The sequence below is a fragment of the Brassica rapa genome, chromosome A07 (assembly GCF_000309985.2).
Source record: "Brassica rapa cultivar Chiifu-401-42 chromosome A07, CAAS_Brap_v3.01, whole genome shotgun sequence".
Taxonomy (NCBI): domain Eukaryota; kingdom Viridiplantae; phylum Streptophyta; class Magnoliopsida; order Brassicales; family Brassicaceae; genus Brassica; species Brassica rapa.
The window spans coordinates 15,041,332-15,053,977 of record NC_024801.2 but is presented as its reverse complement, the minus strand read 5'-3'; the positions used below and the strand labels follow the sequence as shown (position 1 = coordinate 15,053,977).

At 38.8% G+C, this 12,646-nt stretch overlaps 2 protein-coding genes across 7 annotated transcripts; one reads left to right on the top strand and one right to left on the bottom strand.

Moving 5' to 3' along the window:
• Positions 1-539: 539 nt before the first annotated feature.
• On the top strand, positions 540-2,173 carry LOC117126658. 5 transcript variants are annotated; one of them, XR_004449356.1, is made up of 4 exons: positions 540-1,048; positions 1,308-1,354; positions 1,437-1,483; positions 1,832-2,173. XR_004449356.1 is itself a non-coding variant. In XM_033275347.1 (3 exons), the coding sequence occupies exons 1-3, from the start codon at positions 709-711 to the stop codon at positions 1,895-1,897; spliced, it is 489 nt and encodes a 162-aa protein (XP_033131238.1). In that variant the 5' UTR covers positions 550-708; the 3' UTR covers positions 1,898-2,134. The 5 variants fall into 5 exon arrangements, 2 of the variants coding, with proteins under 2 accessions (XP_033131238.1, XP_033131239.1); XR_004449355.1 differs by having other exon boundaries at positions 540-1,354; XM_033275347.1 differs by lacking the exon at positions 1,437-1,483 and having other exon boundaries at positions 550-1,048; positions 1,272-1,354; positions 1,832-2,134.
• A 393-nt stretch (positions 2,174-2,566) lies between these two features.
• Positions 2,567-4,506, bottom strand: LOC103829592 (7-methyl-GTP pyrophosphatase). Of its 2 annotated transcripts, XM_009105268.3 has the most exons (9): positions 4,304-4,506; positions 4,132-4,203; positions 3,963-4,037; positions 3,791-3,874; positions 3,620-3,689; positions 3,417-3,508; positions 3,193-3,234; positions 3,041-3,121; positions 2,567-2,904 (listed from the first exon to the last, which is right to left on the bottom strand). In XM_009105268.3, exons 1-9 carry the CDS (start codon positions 4,415-4,417, stop codon positions 2,833-2,835), a joined length of 702 nt encoding a protein of 233 aa, XP_009103516.1. In that variant the 5' UTR covers positions 4,418-4,506; the 3' UTR covers positions 2,567-2,832. The 2 variants fall into 2 exon arrangements, with proteins under 2 accessions (XP_009103516.1, XP_009103514.1); XM_009105266.3 differs by having other exon boundaries at positions 2,589-3,121; positions 4,304-4,503.
• Positions 4,507-12,646: the final 8,140 nt, after the last annotated feature.

Genomic DNA, 12,646 nt, shown 5'->3' with positions numbered 1-12,646 from the left:
ATTAATTAGTAGGACCGGCTCTGCCTGAACCATGTGTGGTTTAAACATGGGATGTTATTAATATGTTATTTTTTGGTGATCTACTGGTAGGTGGATTTTGGGTTACTAAGTAATCCGGATTCGAAAGTATCTCATTACATTTTTTATTTATTGTTTAGGATCCATTTGAATACCCCAAAGATGGTCCATATGTGGGTTATAGTTCCATTTGTAGATTAGTTTAGTTTTTTCTATAGATCATGGATACTTCTATGTTAATTAAAAATAAAAGAATTTATCGTATTCAAGGGAAACAATGGAAAAAAAAACGAAAGAAGATGAGGATATCAAAAATATTGAACCAACGTACAAGTGAAATGTATCATAGACTAGGAGAGTTGTCAAATCAATATGTTCTTATACGGTGATCCAAAGTTAACTGAAGCATTTTCTTCTAGTACCATCTCGTATATAGCACTATACAACATATTATAGACATGGAGTTCGTGAGTTGAACATACATATCATCAAAACTTGTTGAAACTGCGAAATTGACATGTTATAAAAGATTTTGTAACATCTCGGTTTTCAATGTGTTGAAAAGGTTAGACCATCTTTATCCCAGGTTTCTAACTGGGTTTTTAACAAAAATAGATGATTTAAATAAATCAAAAATAATTATAAAGTTCATTACCGATCCTTAAGTAAGGATTCTGGAAACCGATTTTAATGGGAGTTTTACAACCACGTGTCAGCAAAGTAAAGGCACCAGATTTTTTTTTCTATTTTCTTTTCTCTTTTTTTTTCTGTTTTCTCATCTTCTCCGTCATTCGACGAAATCCACCACCTCTTCTCTCGGCTTCTCCGTCAGAAACGATCGACGACTCTGTCGGTCATCACGGCGTGTCCTCCGTGTTCTCCATCAGACGAGCACTCGAAACCCACCGAAATGACAGCATGATTTGGATGCTGATTACCGCCAGAAGAGGACAGCATGATTTGGACGCTGATTACCGTCATAAGAGGACAGCTCTCCCACCAAACTCTCTCTTCAATTCTTCTATTTTAGGTTCTCTTCTTCCTCTACCTCTGGTTCCTTATCAACATCTATTTGTATCATCTTGGGAGTGTTATTCTCTGGTGAATGAATTTTTGAAGCTTAATTAGCGAACTGAATCAAATATTCCTATGCTAACAAAAAAAAATCCGAAATAGAGGTTCTTGTTGATGTTTATAAAGTTTACAAAGTTTGTATAATATGCTTCTCGGTTTTGTATTGTGTTTTGGGTTAGATAACTTCAGTCCACGACTTGAATTACTTGTCTCAGATGCTGTCAAGAGGCAGATGACTAAGGACGATGAAAAGCATCAAAAGGTACAAACTTTTTTAAAACCCAACAAGATTTGATTCTTTACTCTTTATTATCATAGATGATGACATGGTATTGGTCGGTAAGATTTCAACCTGACGTTACCATATCATGGAGAGACTATTTCATTAGAGGTAAACTAACTTAAACTATGTCCTGCACTTCCTTTGGCCATTACTTCCTGTGTGATTCAATATATATGGTAGTGAGAACTTTCTCCAACTTTTACAATGCAAGGTATCAAATGTGATGACATTTTTTGCTCACTCTTGATTTAACTTTAGAAATACAGAATTTGACCTGTTTGAATATGAGTCAGGTTCGAGTTTTTTATTTAAGTTTGAAGGTTCGTAATCTTCGTTTTTGTAGATTTTAGTGATATGGGTCTATTATCAGTCTCATGTGGGTTATTTGCTTTTGAATATAAACCATTTTGCATCAGTTACTTACGGATGTTGGTTCTGCTCTTTATGGTAATACAGGAAGGAGAGCTACTTGTGCTGCTTACAAATGGTAGAAAGCTAATGGGAACACTCTGTTCTTTTTGATCAATTGAGAAGAAGAGGAAGCCCGTCTCTAAGGCAATCTCAACACACTCCATTCTCTTTATCTTTATGATGCATTGTATTCAAATTCCAAGTCTTGTGATGTGGGTTGGAGTTAAAGCGGGTTTAGGAATTTTCAGCCATTTCTGATATAGATTATTTCATTTTTGGATGATGCATTGTATTTCATTTGCATTGTATTAATAATTTTTTTCTTCTAAGAATCCTTAATTAAGAAACTTCCATTGGACCACTCAAAATGGGAGTTTCTTAACTAAAGTTTTTAGGTTACTTTTATTAATTAAAAAATCATTAAGAAACCCATTAGGGGTGATAGGGATAATCATGCTCTTAAATAATTAATTTGATTACTTGCATCACTTAGGCCTGGGCATTTTACCCTGACCCAAAAACCCGACCCGAAACCGACTCAAAAAAACCTGGTTCGGGTAGGAACCGACCCGATGTTGCAGAGGATCCACGGGTCTTGGACCCGACCCGACCCAAATTCGAAATCCGATGGGTACCCAAATTAATAATGTAAATTAAATAAAATGCATCAAAGGGGAATCGAAAACGAGTTATTTGTCTAGAGAACATGGGGTCAACCACTAGGATACAACGAATTGTTGTTGTATATCGCATAGTTTAATATTTATACACATTTTAATATAATAAAAACACAAATTTCGAATAAAATTTCGAATATTTTTGGATATATAAATATTTTCAGATATTTTTAGGTCTTTTTTAAATCGAATCCGAATCGAACCCGACCCGAAACCAAACTGAAACCAAACCGATAAATTCTAGTTACCCGAATGGGTCTAACTATCTAAGACCCGATCCGACCCGGATCCGGTACGATCCGAACCGACCCGGAACCGAGAATTTAAAATTACTTTATCGGGTCCTAAACTCTTAGACTCGAGATTGAGCTACAACACATCGGTGATGAATTTTTCAGTGAGTTCTTTAGGAAGTCCCATGACAGTATCAACTCCTCCCACCTTAGAACATTACAACGTAAAACGATTTTAGAGATGTTTACCATAATGTTTCTGAACATGTATCCAATATGGTGGAAATAAAACATAACAGAAAACATGGAATTTTTTTTATTATTATGGAGATAGGAGGGCGAACCACGGTATCAATAAAGGGAGAAATGAGGGGATGCTCAAGGGTTAAACCTCCAGCAACCTTGAAAGTTATGGAATCATCAATCTGAAGATTGAGAACAGAAAGTTAGAGACTGATTTGATAGCAAGAAAAGAAGAATCGAGTGAGGGTTTTACAAGATCGTCAATGACTTTTGCTGGTATCTCACGGAAATAAACCTACGTCACCAAAAAAACTATTAAATTCCAACCCGCAAGAAATAGTTTTTTATAAAACAAGGAATATCAATTATGTGTTCACAATTTGGTTAATGAAAGTTGACGTTGAGCCAAAAAAAAAAAACAAGGAATATTAATTGAAAGAGAAGAGAAGGGGATATGTGGTGAGTGTTGTAGAGTACCTCAGCTTTGTCCCATCCAGCTCTTTGAACACCAGTTTTCAAGTTGCTTATAATAACAGATCCAACAACGCCTCCGTGTGACCCGGAATAGCCTGTATTGGTTTGTTTCACACAAAACAAAAAATGCTTAAATCACATCTTTCATTACAGAACAACATTAACAGCTGAAGTTGCACCCAAAAACAACAAAAAAAAGGAAGGACCCTTGATAAATTGGCGAGCTTCTTCTTTGGAGGTTGGTTTTTCTCGGATAACACCTTTATAGACAACTACCTAAGAAGATATTCCCATTAACACATCAGCTCAATAATAATCACAAGAGAAGAAAATCTAATAGTAAAAAAAAAACTTTTTTAAAAATAAATAAGCAATACAGTGTCAGCAGTAATCAATAAGGTTGGTAGAGGATCTTGTGCAAACTGGCTTTGACCTCCCAATTTGGATATTATCTCATCTGCCTAGACCCCAATTCCAAAAAAAAAAGATATTTTTTTCTCAAAACCAGCAAGTGAGGAAAATATTGGAGACCATAAATTAGAGGATTACCTTGGCTTGAGCAAGAGCGACAACCAAGTCTTGAGGATTGTCTCTCCTGATAGCTTTCTCGTCAATGTCTGCAGTCTTTCAACCCCATACATATTCCCAAATCCAATTATTACAGTCACTTGAAAACTAAACACTAACTTAATATCAAACCCCATAAAAGAAGCATTACCACTATAGTGAAATCATATCCCATTTCACCCAATATCTTTTTTCTCGCCATCGACTGAGATCCCAAAATCAGCTGTTTCCTCGTCGTGTTCATAAGAAAGAATCATATATATATATAATTTAGCATTCTGATCGAGAATCGAAAGTAATCTATACGAGAAAAGCAAAGAGACCTTGAATCCTCTCTCCACCACCATCCTCGTCTCCTCCTCCTCTTTTTGGAAGAGTGAGGGAGGATATAATATTACGATAAATAAAATTACACAAATCGAATGTTTCACGACCATTTCTAATTTTTTTTTCTACTATTCCAACTCTCTTTCTCTTTATATACTTTTCTCTAAAATATCTGCAACTCTAATGGTCAGCGTAAGAGCATCTCCAATCTCACTCTATTTTTCACTCTAAAATAGAGTTTAGAGTAAAAAATGCTCCAATGGTACTCTATTTCTCACTCTATAATAGAGTGAAAAATAGGTTTACTCCAAATATAGAATAATTTGTTTTTTTTTTGTTCATCACTCTATTTTCTACTCTAAAATAGAGTACCATTGGAGCAAATTCAAACTCTATTATAGAGTTACTCTATTTTAGAGTAAAAAATAGAGTAAGCCATTGGAGATGGTCTAAGACCAACGGACAGTTTCTTTAGAAAGGGTATTTAACTACTTTAACATTATTAGTTGTAAAATTATTGAATTAACTCTTAAATTTTAATCACAAAAAGAAAATAGTGTAATTATAGAGTTACACATAGGAAGGGAATATGACATAATTTATTTTTGGGATTCTTATGAATTTACTTTTCTCTTCACATAGGAAGGGTGTCCTAATAGTAGTATTGTTTTTTTTGTGCGACGATAGTAGTAGTAGTAGTATGGTTCAACGTTGTTTTACATTCCTTTTGGCCAGTCTGGATCGTATCCAATCACAAAATGGCATGTGTTACAAAGAGCCATAGTTTGTAATTCTCAAATAATGTATTTAGTAGGTAGGCCATTCTGTAAAGTCATACCAATATTGGGACTATATTTCAAGTTAGCAAAGATATTGGGATATATAAATGGACGTACTAGAAATGGGGCGTATATTGTAAATATTAAAACAAGATGGGCCTGTTTTTCTGTATCAAACATTATCATGCACAGCATTTAGTGAGTCCTACAACTAATGGGCCTAATTTGTAAATTATGAAAGTTATGTGGGCTAAAAATAAAGCCCGGATGAGAGAACAGGTGTAATTGGACTACGAGTTGACCGTAAATCAGGAGTTTTTTGTTTTTGACTTTTAAACTGGCTTTCACCAACGATGGAGTTTTTCTATGCCGGAACTTTGAACTTTCAGGATTAGTTTCCTTAATTTCGTTCAACTTTTATGGATCCATGAAGGACGTTTAAAGGCTATACGGAGTATTCTACGTATAGTCCAAAAGAAAATCCAAGAATGCAGCCTCTAAAGAAGGGAACCTCTTTGCGCCCATATACTACTTTTAGATCCTGACATTAATCTGTGCCTCTCTTTTTTTTTGTCGACTAATTTGTGCCTCTTTTGGAGGTTTTTTCTTTACTCTCTTGTCACTGCCTCTCTTTTTTTGTATATACATGTGGTCAAAAATTTCGTTGACAGTTTGTTAATTATAATTATGTGAGCTAATGATGATCGATAGAAAGAAAGAAAAAACTGATTTTTTTTTTTTTTTTTTTTTTTTAAGATGAGAGAATAAAGAGTTGATATATTGAGAGGGGAAGAGAGTTGGAGCAGACAGTAACTTTGGAGTTTTACTGTGGTAACTTTAGTTTAACCACAGTAACTACTTGGGAAGTTATCTGATGAGATGAGAAGGTAACTTAGTGAAGAGAAGAGAGTAAACTCGACCAAAGAGGATAAGGAAGGATAAGGGAGCAGTTTGACAGCCTGTATGATGCTGGAAAGGAGAGGATGCTTTTCTACTAGTGCAAGCATGTGAGAAAGCACAGCCAAGTGATTCAAAAGGAGTTCCAGCCTGTCCTTTGACTACACATGCTTATACATTTCGAAATTACTTGTTGCTCTCTCTTTATATACTTGTAAACCCTCATCAGTATTAATTAATGGAGTTTTGAGTCTCTCTCTCTAGTCTCTCTCTTGTTCTTAATCTCCAATCTCTTTAATTCTCAGATTAAACTTAATCACTCTTTAAATCACAAAATCTAATATGGTATCAGAGCCAGGTTCCTTTAAAAGGAGAGAGTGATTTCGTTTTTCTAAATGTCCTTGAGTGTTCTTGAGTGTTCTTGAGAGTTCTTGAGAGTTTTTCAAGAGCTAGATCCTTTAAAAGTCAAGTTTGTGTCTGTTGGTGTTTCTTTTGGAGAGTCAGCCTCAAGGGAGTCCCTTTAGGTGTTTGACAAGGTCAGAAGAGGGGTCTAGTTTGTGGTTAAGCTTGGCGTGTGAGATTAGAAGCATTTGGGGGAAGATCTAGGCTAAAGGTTGTTGCTTTAGGCTAAAGGAAATGGAGCTGCTTCAATCTGGTACAACAAGGCGTGAAGAGAAGAAAGAGAGAGGGAATGAGTGGGGGTGGTTCTCACAAATGAAAACAACTCTGAAAAGGTGTAGAGTTTGGAGAAACCATGAGAAGGAAGAGTCTTTGAAGGGTAAAGCTGCTGAGAAAGATCAGACAGCAAGAGAAACAAGTGGAGATTGCTTTAGTCTTGAAGAAAGTATACTTCTTGAGAAGATTGAAGATGTTTATGAGAACAAGATCAATCTTAGGAGAGTGTATGAAGTCAAGAAGGTGATCAGTGAAGCTAAGCAAGGAAGAGAAGAGTTCAATAACCATGTGAGGAAGCTACAACACTTGTGGGTTGAACTACAAGGGTTGAGATCCCATGTGGATGGGGATGCTACACCAGAGCAAGAGATGGTCTTGAAGCTCTTGGCGAGCATGGAGTCATCATATGGGTGGCTGGTGGAGATGGTTCTAAGAGGGGAACAGCTTCCGGAAATGGAAGAGATCTGTGTGCTTATAAGAAGGGCGTATGAGATAATGAGAGATGATGAGAGGCTAACCATGAGTAGGAGTGAGAGCTCATGGAAGCCAAATGGGAGTAGGAGTGAGAGCTTCCAGAAGCTAACCATGAGTAGGAGTGAGGGCTCATGGAGGCTAACCGGGAGTAGGAGTGAGGGCTTCCGGAAGAGGAGGAGGTGCAGAATGCTATCCAAAGCTTATGTCAACATAGGAAAGGGTAGGAAGAGAGTTGTGGGAGAGTGTTCTTACTCAGCCTACATGGGGGAATCAGTAGAAGACAGTGGGGTGTTAAGAGAGCAGGAGAAAGGGAGTGGAGCTGATGATCGCATCACCAGGAAGGAATGGAGAGTGTTCATGGAACATGTACAAGCCTTAGCAGCAAGCAAGAAGCATGCTATACAATCCGGAGCTTCTAAACCCATGGTGATTGATTCTGGAGCAAGTCATCATATGATCAGTGATAGGAGGCTTATAAGTGAGATCAAGGCTGCAACAGGGAGTGTTAGGATAGCTAATGGTGCTATGATCCCAATAGAAGGAGTGGGAAAGCTCAAACTGTTTGAGAAGGACACGGCTGCCTTCTACATGCCTCAGTTCACTTCAAATCTATTATCTGTGAAGAAAGCTACCATTGATCTTGATTGTCAAGTAGTATTCAGACCTGATGAAGTTGAGTTTCAAGATTTGAAGACTGGGAGAGTCATTGGCAGAGGAGACAGCAAGAATCAGCTATACCACCTCGACTTGGCTAAGACCTCTAATCCCTTTGATTCTATTTGCTTGAGTAGTACTGCTGAGAAGATTGATAGTATTACTTGGCATGCTAGATTAGGACATCCTCATGCTCGTGCCATTGAATTGATAATCCCTAATATGTCATTCAATCACTTGGATTGTGAAGCATGCATATTAGGAAAGCATTGTAGGACTGTTTTCCCAACATCTAAGACTACTTATGAGCATTGCTTTGATCTAGTTCACTCGGATGTGTGGACCGCTCCATGCATGTCTAGAGACAGCCATAAATACTTTGTAACATTCATTGATGAGAAGTCTAAGTATACATGGCTCACATTGCTTCCATCTAAAGATAAGGTGCTAGAAGCGTTTATGAACTTCCAAGCATATGTATCTAATCAATACAATGCTACTGTGAAGGTACTGAGATCAGACAATGGAGGTGAATACATCAGCAATGCCTTCAAGAGTCATCTAGCCAAGCATGGGATTGTGCATCAGACCAGTTGTCCCTACACACCACAGCAGAATGGTGTAGCTGAGAGGAAGAATAGGCACTTGATGGAGGTTGCTAGGTCGATGATGTTTCATGCAAATGTCCCAAAACGTTTTTGGGGAGATGCTGTACAGACTGCTTGCTATCTCATCAACCGGGTCCCAACCAAGATACTGAAGAATCTGTCTCCATTTGAGGTGCTGAATAAGAGCAAGCCTTTTATTGATCACCTACGGGTATTTGGGTGTGTATGCTATGTCATGAGTCCAGGAGAACAGAGAAACAAGCTGGAGGCAAAGAGCACTAAGGCTATGTTCATTGGATACTCTATCACTCAGAAGGGATACAAGTGCTATGATCCTGAAGCAAGGAGAGTGATGGTATCTAGAGAAGTGAAGTTTATTGAATCAAAAGGGTATTATGAAGAAAAGGAGTGGGAAAATCTGAAGGATTTGTCTCAAGCTCCATCTGATAGAGCAACAACACTGAGGGTGCTGTTGGAGAAGCTAGGGATAGGGTTATCCCAGGATCAGGAATCTGGAAGAAGAGAGTCTTCCAATCCGACTAGTGAAGCTGAAAGAACAACTCCTCTTGATCATGAGAGGGGGAATGGAACTGAATCTCATGAGCAAGTGCAAAATCAAGATTCAGGCCAGCATAATCAAGAGGTGACACAAGAAGTAGAGAGTGGTGCTCAGTCTAGTGGAGATGGGCAAAGAGAGTCTACTGGCTCAGATGAGAGTGGTACTCAGTCTAGTGAAGGAGATGGGTCAAATGAGAGTGGTACTCAATCAAGTGAAGATGGGCAAGAGCCACAAGAAGAACAAGTTCAGGAGCTAAGGAGGAGCACAAGGGTGAAGAGAGATGCTTCCAACTGGGTAAACACGAGAGTGTACTACAATGCCCAGGCTGTGGAGCATCCTTCTCAAGCTATGTGTTCCTTTGCAGAGTTTCCGGACGAGCATACAGCCTTCACAGTAAGCTTGGATGAGAGCTATATTCCAAGGACATATGAAGAAGCTATGGCTTTAAAGGAGTGGAGAGATTCAGTTGCTGATGAGTCCGGAGCCATGATTAAGAATGAAACATGGTATGAGAGTGAGCTGCCTAAAGGGAAGAAGGCAGTGACTAGTAAATGGGTGTTCACAATCAAGTTTCATCCTGATGGAAGAATAGAGAGGCGCAAGTCTAGGTTGGTGGCAAGAGGATTTACTCAGACATATGGTGAGGACTATGTTGAGACCTTTGCTCCTGTGGCTAAACTTCATACTATCAGGATTGTATTATCTTTAGCTGTGAATCTTGAGTGGGATTTGTGGCAAATGGATGTGAAGAATGCATTCCTTCAAGGAGAGTTGGAAGATGAAGTATACATGCATCCACCACCAGGTCTTGAACATCTAGTAAAGAAGGGTAATGTGTTGAGGTTGAGGAAAGCTATCTACGGTCTCAAGCAGTCTCCAAGGGCGTGGTACAACAAGTTGAGTACTACACTGAATGGGAGAGGGTTCAGAAAGTCAGAATTGGATCACACTCTCTTTACCCTAACCACCTCATCTGGTATTGTGGTATTGCTTGTGTATGTGGATAATATCATCATCACAGGCAGTGATAAGGAAGGCATCAAGGCTACAAAGGAGTATCTCAAGGCAAGCTTTGAGATTAAAGACTTGGGGGAAATGAAGTATTTTCTTGGGATTGAGATATGCAGATCAAAGGAAGGATTGTTTATGTCTCAAAGGAAGTATGTGATTGATCTCTTAAAGGGAGCAGATGCCTATGGAGGAAAGACAGCCAAGATGCCAATGGAGGATGGTTACAAGGTTCCACGTGAGGGGGAGATTGAGGATAGCAAGCCATTCCATGATCCTAAGCTGTATAGGAAGCTAGTGGGGAAGTTGATTTATCTTACCATTACTAGACCTGATGTGTGCTTTGCGGTGAATCAAGTCAGTCAACACATGCAAGTTCCTAAGGAGCACCACTGGCGGATGGTGGAAAGGATCTTGATGTATCTGAATGGAACTACTGGTCTTGGAGTATGGATGGGATGTAACAAGAGTACTGAGGTTGTAGGCTACTGTGATGCAGATTGGGCTGGGGACCGAGCAGACAGAAGATCAACCACATGCTATTGTACATTCATTGGTGGTAACTTGGTCACTTGGAAGAGTAAGAAGCAGAAGGTAGTGTCTTGTTCCAGTGCTGAGGCCGAGTATAGAGCAATGCTGAAGCTTACAAATGAGCTGGTGTGGATAAAAGGGATTTTGAAGCATCTGGAGATTATTCAAGCAACGCCAATGACAATGCATTGTGATAATCAAGCAGCTATCCACATTGCATCTAATTCTGTGTTCCATGAGAGAACAAAGCACATTGAGGTTGATTGTCACAAGGTGAGGCAGATGATGATTCTTGGGGTGATTCTACCTTGTTATACTCGGAGTGAGGATCAGTTAGCAGATGTGTTCACAAAGGCAGCAAGGCAAAAGACAATGGAGTCCATACACATCAGGTTAGGACTCATTGATCTCTCGCCTAAGGGCTAGTCTATACACTCTCCTGATCATGTGATCTCTACTCTTTTTCCTCATTAAGGTTTTGTCCCAATGGGTTTTCTTTAATGAGGTTTTAATGAGGGAGATCTCATGGTCCTTCCAAGCTTGACTTGTTCCACATGGTCAAGCTTGAGGGGGAGTGTTGAGATGAGAGAATAAAGAGTTGATATATTGAGAGGGGAAGAGAGTTGGAGCAGACAGTAACTTTGGAGTTTTACTGTGGTAACTTTAGTTTAACCACAGTAACTACTTGGGAAGTTATCTGATGAGATGAGAAGGTAACTTAGTGAAGAGAAGAGAGTAAACTCGACCAAAGAGGATAAGGAAGGATAAGGGAGCAGTTTGACAGCCTGTATGATGCTGGAAAGGAGAGGATGCTTTTCTACTAGTGCAAGCATGTGAGAAAGCACAGCCAAGTGATTCAAAAGGAGTTCCAGCCTGTCCTTTGACTACACATGCTTATACATTTCGAAATTACTTGTTGCTCTCTCTTTATATACTTGTAAACCCTCATCAGTATTAATTAATGGAGTTTTGAGTCTCTCTCTCTAGTCTCTCTCTTGTTCTTAATCTCCAATCTCTTTAATTCTCAGATTAAACTTAATCACTCTTTAAATCACAAAATCTAATATGGTATCAGAGCCAGGTTCCTTTAAAAGGAGAGAGTGATTTCGTTTTTCTAAATGTCCTTGAGTGTTCTTGAGTGTTCTTGAGAGTTCTTGAGAGTTTTTCAAGAGCTAGATCCTTTAAAAGTCAAGTTTGTGTCTGTTGGTGTTTCTTTTTAAAAAAACTGATATTTGAGATTTTAGAGATTTAAGAAGGTATTGAGAGATTAAGAACGATTAAAGAGAAGTTTAGTGAAAGATTTAAACAAGAATCATGGTTTGAGAGTGATTAAGAGACTTTGAGATTTAAACTAGAGAGAGAGTAGAGATAGAGTGATTCAATCTCGTTAATTATTAATCAGATGAGGTTACAACTTATATAGTATGAGAGCTTAGGGTTTACAAGGTTTAAAGATAATCTAAAGCATGTGTAGTCAACCAGGAGAGGAGCGCATATCATAAAGCATCCAATGAGCTTCTTTCCGCGTGTGAAGCATCTTGGATCTTTGACTAGGATGCTGACAGTCTGTCACAACCTGGCACAGCCTGTCAGATGCGCTCCTCAAGCTCTCTCAACGGTCTGATCCAAGTAGAGCATGGTAGAAGGTAAGAATGATCCGTTTACTCCCCTCTTGGTTAAACGGTCATGGTAACTTCTTCTTTACCTTGTACGGCCACCTTGTACGGCCTGTCCGTACACTCACATCCCTAACTTCATCCTCAAGCCTCTAACCTTCTCTAGCTTCATATCACATATTTGCATCACCTCATTTCAACACTCCCCCTCAAGCTTAACCATGTGGAACAAGTTAAGCTTGGAAGGACCATGAGATCTTCCTCATTAAAAACCTTACCAAAGAAAACCCATTTGGGACAAAACTTTGATAAGGGAAAAAGAGTAAAGACCTCATGATCAGGGGACTATTCTATGGGTGTAAGATCAATGAGTCCTAACCTGATGTGTATGGACTCCATTGTCTTTTGTCTTGCTGCCTTGGTGAATACATCCGCTAACTGATCCTCACTCCTTGTATAGCATGGCAAGATTACTCCCAAAACGATCATCTGCCTCACCTTGTGGCAGTCTACTTCAATATGCTTGGTTCTCTCATGG

What these genes read in the sequence shown, in the direction of transcription:
- LOC117126658 (XM_033275347.1), top strand. Translation starts at nt 709, where the DNA reads ATGGGAGTTTTACAACCACGTGTCAGCAAAGTAAAGGCACCAGATTTT. An exon ending in CTTCAATTCTTCTATTTTAG is followed by an intron (nt 1,049 to 1,271) that starts GTTCTCTTCTTC and finishes GTTTTGGGTTAG; the next exon opens with ATAACTTCAGTCCACGACTT. An exon ending in ACGATGAAAAGCATCAAAAG is followed by an intron (nt 1,355 to 1,831) that starts GTACAAACTTTT and finishes ATGGTAATACAG; the next exon opens with GAAGGAGAGCTACTTGTGCT.
- LOC103829592 (XM_009105266.3), bottom strand. Translation starts at nt 4,417, where the DNA reads ATGGTCGTGAAACATTCGATTTGTGTAATTTTATTTATCGTAATATTA. An exon ending in TGGTGGAGAGAGGATTCAAG is followed by an intron (nt 4,204 to 4,303) that starts GTCTCTTTGCTT and finishes ACGAGGAAACAG; the next exon opens with CTGATTTTGGGATCTCAGTC. An exon ending in CAAAAGTCATTGACGATCTT is followed by an intron (nt 3,122 to 3,192) that starts GTAAAACCCTCA and finishes CTCAATCTTCAG; the next exon opens with ATTGATGATTCCATAACTTT.